The sequence below is a fragment of the Grus americana genome, chromosome 3 (assembly GCF_028858705.1).
Source record: "Grus americana isolate bGruAme1 chromosome 3, bGruAme1.mat, whole genome shotgun sequence".
Classification (NCBI taxonomy): Eukaryota; Metazoa; Chordata; class Aves; order Gruiformes; family Gruidae; genus Grus; species Grus americana.
In genome coordinates this window covers 114,544,705-114,550,704 of record NC_072854.1, presented here as the reverse complement: position 1 = coordinate 114,550,704, position 6,000 = coordinate 114,544,705, and the positions used below count along the sequence as shown (strand labels likewise).

The 6,000-nt window shown below is 40.8% G+C and overlaps 1 protein-coding gene across 7 annotated transcripts in view; it reads right to left on the bottom strand.

The window, feature by feature from the left end:
• Window positions 1-2,170: 2,170 nt before the first annotated feature.
• Window positions 2,171-6,000, bottom strand: part of B3GNT2 (UDP-GlcNAc:betaGal beta-1,3-N-acetylglucosaminyltransferase 2) — a 95,737-nt gene continuing 91,907 nt past the window's right edge. For all 7 annotated transcript variants that reach the window (XM_054818922.1, XM_054818921.1, XM_054818926.1 and 4 more), the window contains one exon: window positions 2,171-4,607. In XM_054818922.1, the coding sequence (XP_054674897.1) occupies window positions 3,405-4,598 (1,194 nt within the window). In that variant the 5' untranslated portion in view covers window positions 4,599-4,607 and the 3' untranslated portion in view covers window positions 2,171-3,404. The remainder of the gene's footprint in view (window positions 4,608-6,000) is intronic.

The following is a 6,000-nucleotide window of genomic DNA, read 5'->3' as shown; positions in this document are numbered from 1 at the left end:
TCTCGGTTGTGTCCTATACAAGAGGCGTGGTTTTAATCTCATGGTTACAGAAAGGGTATAAAGTAATTAATGCTGGCACTCCAATCCCACCCATTTCACTAACAGGTTAATATCACATGTGCACTCCACCCCATCTTACTCATAGGATTTAATTCTTGGGATCTTTTCCTGTTCCTCTATTTCTGCTCTTCGTTGTGTTTGACCCTTCTCTGGAACTCATCACTAGGTTTAGTGCTCAGTGGCCTCTCCCCTGTCTCTCTCCCCCATGTCTCTGCTCACTCACAGTGCCCCCCTTTTCCTCTCTCTCTCTAGTCCATGAAGACTCTTAACATCACAGCTCTACTTGCATTCCCCATCATCAGCATAGCTTCTTTTCTTTCACTTGGCCCAAACTCTTGACAAAAATCCCACTAATATTTAGAAATAAACAGGGTGTTTAACATGGCTAGGAAGAACAGAGTAGGAAGCAACACACGTACAGTAAAACCTGCAGCTCTTTCAGACAGGTGTAATTTCTCATGGCGAATGACAAGGCACAGGGGCCAAACCTCATGGCACAATACCAGAGCACAGTCTGTCTTTAATCTACCTGTCTATCCTGGGGGTTGACAGTTGTGTTGGGTTTGCATGGCAAGGTTTTGGTAGCAGGAGGGCTACAGGGGTGGCTTCTGTGAGAAGCTCCTAGAAGCTTCCCCTGTGTCTGACAGAGCCAGTGCCAGCCGGCTCCAAGATGGACCCACCGCTGGCCAAGGCCAAGCCAATCAGCACCTCTGTGATAACATATTTAAGAAGGAAAAAAACAAGTTAGAGGGAGCTTTTGCAGCCGGAGAGAGGAGTGAGAAGATGTAAGAAACTCTGCAGACACCAAGGTCAGTGCAGAAGGAGGGGGAGGAGGTGCTCCAGGCATCGGAGCAGAGATCCCCCTGCAGCCCATGGTGAAGACCATGGTGAAGCAGGCTGTCCCCCTGCAGCCCATGGAGGAAGGATGAGAGGGTGGTAGAGATTCCACCTGCAGCCTGTGGAAGACCCCATGCCAGAGCAGGTGGAGGCACCTGAAGGAGGCTGTGACCCCATGGGAAGCCTGCACTGGAGCAAGTTCCTGGCAGGACCTGTGGCCCTGTGGAGAGAGGAGCCCATGCCAGAGCAGGTTTGCTGGCAGGACTTGTGACCCCATGGGGGACCTAAGCTGGAGCAGTCTGCTCCTGAAGGTCTGCACCCCATGGGAGAAGTTCGTGAAGGACTGTCTCCTGTGAGAGGGACTCCATGTTGGAACAAGGGAACAATGGGAAAAGTCCTCCCCCTGAGGATGAAGAAGTGGCAGAAACGACGTGTGATGAACTGACTGTAACCCCCATTCCCCGTCCCCCTGTGCTGCTGAGGGGGGTGGAGGTTGAAGCCAGGAGTGAAGTTGAGCTCAGGAAGATGGGAGGGGTGGGGGGAGGTGTTTTAAGATTTGATTTTATTTCTCATTCCTCTACTCTGTTTTGCTTAGTAATAAATTAGATTTCCTCTCTAAGTTCAGTCTGTTTTGCTCGTGACGACAATTAGTGAGCAATCCTCTCCCTGTCCTTATCTCGACCCATAAGCTTTTTGTTATACTTTTTCTCCCCTGTCTAGTGAAGGAGGGGGAGTGATAGAGTGGCTCTGGTGGGCACCTGGCCTCCAGCCAGGGTCAACCCACCACAACTGTGAACATCTACAGAACACAAAAGTAGAAGACCAGAAGACCTCACCGCTCCCCAAACAAAAAAACCCACACCTGTTCTTCAAGGTAAATGAAGTAACAAGAAAGCAGGCGAAGAAGCCAAAATAGTTGTAGCTGCCAAGTTATTTCAAACAAAAACTAAAGTGCCAGCCATTCAATATATTCCTTGAGTCCTTTCAATAGTACAAGCAGTGTTATTGTACAAGTAATTATTTCTGTACATACTATTTTTCCTAGAGCACTTAATGTTCCCTTGCTTTTGCCAGAGTTGTCCATCTATTACATCATCTAACAAATCCATGCACAATTGTGACAACATTTTCTTGATAGTCTACTACAGAAGCATTAAAGTTGTCAAAGCCTTTTCCTTCTGAACTTCTGAAATACGTTATTGAATGCCACACAGTAGAGCGCAACTGCTCTGTAAGTCAACATTACGTCTCAAATGAAGCATTACAAGAAATATTTAAATCACATTTTATTTTTTAAATTCAAAAATAACAATTAGCTTTATTTAACATTACACATCTCACAGATTTAAAATAACATGCTCTATTTAAATATCTGAGTGACAACACTATACAAATAAAATGTTACACAAAATATATTTAAGAAAATGTTTTGGTCTTCAATCTGAACAATAAATAGACAGGCACTTCTACATATACAAAGGAAGCAACCACTATTTAGAATAATTCTTATAAGCAAGATGTGGAAATACAGAAGAAAATCCAAGTTTTGAGAACATGTTTAACTCTACATGAGACATCATGCAACTTCAAAGTTTGTTTCAAAATTCAAAACTTAGGATCTGCACAATTCTAGATTTGCTACCACTTTATAGGAGATCCAAACCATGCTCTCATAAGCAATGTGCAATTTCAGTTATTTGCATCAAATCAAGCTACCTGATCACATTTAGTGCTGGAACAGAAAACAAGGACTGACCAGAGTAGCTTTTCACATAAATAACATGAGCAACAAGTCAGCTTTATCTCACGTAAGCTTGGGGCAAGGGGCAGACCTAACTGTACCAACCGCCCAGCTCCAAACAAAATCTGTTCTACCTTTTCCTTATACATTCAGTTCTTTTATGGGGTGTTTCAAACAGTATTATGCTTTTTTTACCAAAAAAGCATCATCTAATAAAAGGGTAAATCCTTCAGACACAGTCACGCTTTGCACAAAAGATTGTAAGAGAAAATACTGTTCCGGGGTGCAAAAAGACTGAAAACTATAAATTAAAAAACCCAGTAGTTAAAGTCTCGTAACAGTGTTTCATACTTAAAGTAAAACTACATTCCTCCAATTGGTGAATTTTCAATTTACAGTGGTTTCCACACACAACACTACTCAAGGAAAAATTATCTTCCACCATCACAAATAATGAAAGATGCATTGTAGTAGGCAACCCCTGTTTCCAATACAGCTAACCAGTCACTGACAGCTAGTTACATCCTTGAAGTCCTTTTAAAAATTAAGACAAATATTGAAACATAATGACCACCAGGACAGTGGAAAAGTCAGGACCAAGTCTTCAAGCCATCCCCTCAAATTTTAGTATTATTCTCATTTTCAAAAGCACAGGAAAAAGTTTCAGAGAAAATTAAACTATTAAACAGAGCTTCAATGGTCCAGCAAGAAAGTCATACCCAAACTTGGAAAGTTCTTTGGACTTAAGACACTTATGCACATTACTTTAACAATTTAAGTGTGGATCTTGCAAGCGTGTCCAAATCTTAATCATTTCTTGAGGTTTTCTACTGTGTACTAACATTAAGTTTGTGTAGGAACATATGTTATTTCTGTATTTCTCTTCGATATCAAATGTTTTGAAGCCTTTGTGTTTTTCCGGAGCAAGCCCAAGCTTCTGAAGGCACATTCCAGTATAAACATCATCGATAGGGTAAAGGAGTACCTGGTCAGATGCATTATTCAGTCTTAATGCCAGATCACCAGAATACAGGAACCCACCGCCTCCTGCATATGGAGGATACGAACCTTCATAAACACTTTCTGGGATGTAGTACTTCAATTTTTTTTCTCTATGAGGTCCAGCATCTTTGATCACATCGCCTATAAATAAGTCTTTGGCTTTGTCCTTTGATAAGCTCTTCAAGTAATCCAGGATCTGATGGGTATTCACAAAAACATCATCATCACCCTTAAAAATAAACTGGACATCTGCGCAACTGCTGCTGACCCACTTGAGGAACAGCACCTCTTTCAGAGTTAAATTGAAGAAAGTGTCTCTGTAGTTCCAAAGGAGAATGTCTTGGTGGGTTTCACTTTCAAATTTTATCATGTCTGAAAGATCAGGAAAATTATCCTCTGGTGGAGTCTGTCCAAGTAAGAAGACCCTTTTGACCATCACATCCCCCAATTTTATTTCCTTGCCCCAAGATTCCCTAATTGCTTGCCTTCTATCAAAATGGGATGTAAGTGACTTAATAGCCAGCAGCAGGAAAGGTTTATGTTTGCACTTGTTTGGTTGATCCATTAATAATGAATAATTTCTACATCTCAAATAAAGCAGAAAGTCTTTGAATCTGTCTGGCAAGGTTGCGAAGTCACTAACCTCTGAAGCTACCCAAGGGTCAGGGTCACAGGAACTGAGAACACTCGAGTTAGAAACCAAGTTCTCTTCCACAGTCATATTGGAAAGCAAGGTCAAAATAGGGTTGTACAGCAGTTCAAGCTTCTGTTGCTGTTTGTTCCAATAAGCTTTGTGAGGAGTATATTTTCTCCAGAATTTGCTGCGTGGTATAATAACACGACCTTTTGCATTCTTCTCTTGGCTGCCACTTTTTGATACTTCCACAATCACATAAATAAAAATGTTTACCATCATCAGAATTCCCAGCAGCTTTAATCTTCTGCGTCCAACACTCATTTCTCATATCTGGAAAGAGAGAAAAAAAACAAACAGATTTTTAGCCTTCTTCCTATCAAGTTCTTAATCTCATAAAAATGTAAAATACTTTCAGACGAAGAACGTGCAAGTTAGTAGCCTAAAAACAGGGCTTACCTACACCCAAAACAAAAAAACCCCACCTAAACGGATCTACCTCTAATACATGCGCACCTACAGCTAGTAGGGGTTTGGGGTTTCATCGGCAAACAAGAAGCTGTTAATTATGTAAAACTTCCATTTGCTACTTAGGAATTTTACATAGCATTTCACAGCATGTCTAAATTAGCCAGCAGTTTTTGCTCCTCATTTAAGTCTCCTTGAAGCACTTGACTGTATGACAGTTAAGAATCTGAGCCCTCAGCTTGGCAAAGGCAGGCAGAAAAACTTTTTTCTTGCTAGTAAGGTGAGCTTAAGGGTATAGAATAAATTGCTATACGGTAAGGTCAGTTATTTTTAAATTAAGTTTCAAGCTTTTATACTTGCACTCTTATATCTTCCAACTACATAATAGGCAGAGCTGAATTTTAAAGCATACAATTTGTTTCTGTCCATTTCACTTGGCTGTTCCTTGGGAGAGAGGCTGACAAAACTGGCCAGCTGCATTGCTGGTATTCATATCTCTGCAGACACAAGAGAACATGAATTTTGATTTTTTTTTTCATCCAACTAGAAAAGAAAATGAAATGGCAGCAGAAGTGTAATTATTCCTATGAAGGAAAAAGAAACTGAAGAGAAATCAAAAAAGAACAGGTTTCCCATATATCTAAGACCAGGAATAGTGAGTGTACCCCTCTGTTGTAGCAAAGGTTATTCTGTGACCCATCTCCAGTTTTTACTGGGAGAGAAAATGGATCAATCCCTCTTTCTTCCACAGCTGCGAGAATGAAAGGTGCACAGTACAACAAGCAACATGAAAAGAGCGTGTTCCTCTAACGTAGTACTTATCAAAATGTTTACTAGCCTAGGGGGATATCAATGTACAAACTACACAAAATTTAACAAGCCATTCTAAATCAAGAAGTCAGAATAGAAAATAATTCAGAATGAATAAGAAAGTTAGTAAGACTGCATTTAAGGCCGATACAGAACTTATTGTTGAAGACACTTTCATTTGCCAGCTATACAAATGATTATTGTAACACCAGAAAGACCTAATGAAATAAAAGATTTGTAATCACTGTTAAAAGCCCAGTTGTAAACAGTGCCTCAGAGATCCTGAAGTCACAGAGCAACAGCAGTTAGGAAGGTACACTTGAGAAGTGCACCTTGTATTTGCTCTTTTCATTTTATTTCCAGCCATCACCAGACACCTGAGCTAGACTGACCCTTGGTCTCTTCTAGTTTGACCAGTCTTGCTTTCTTTTACTCCTCAGCAAGTTAA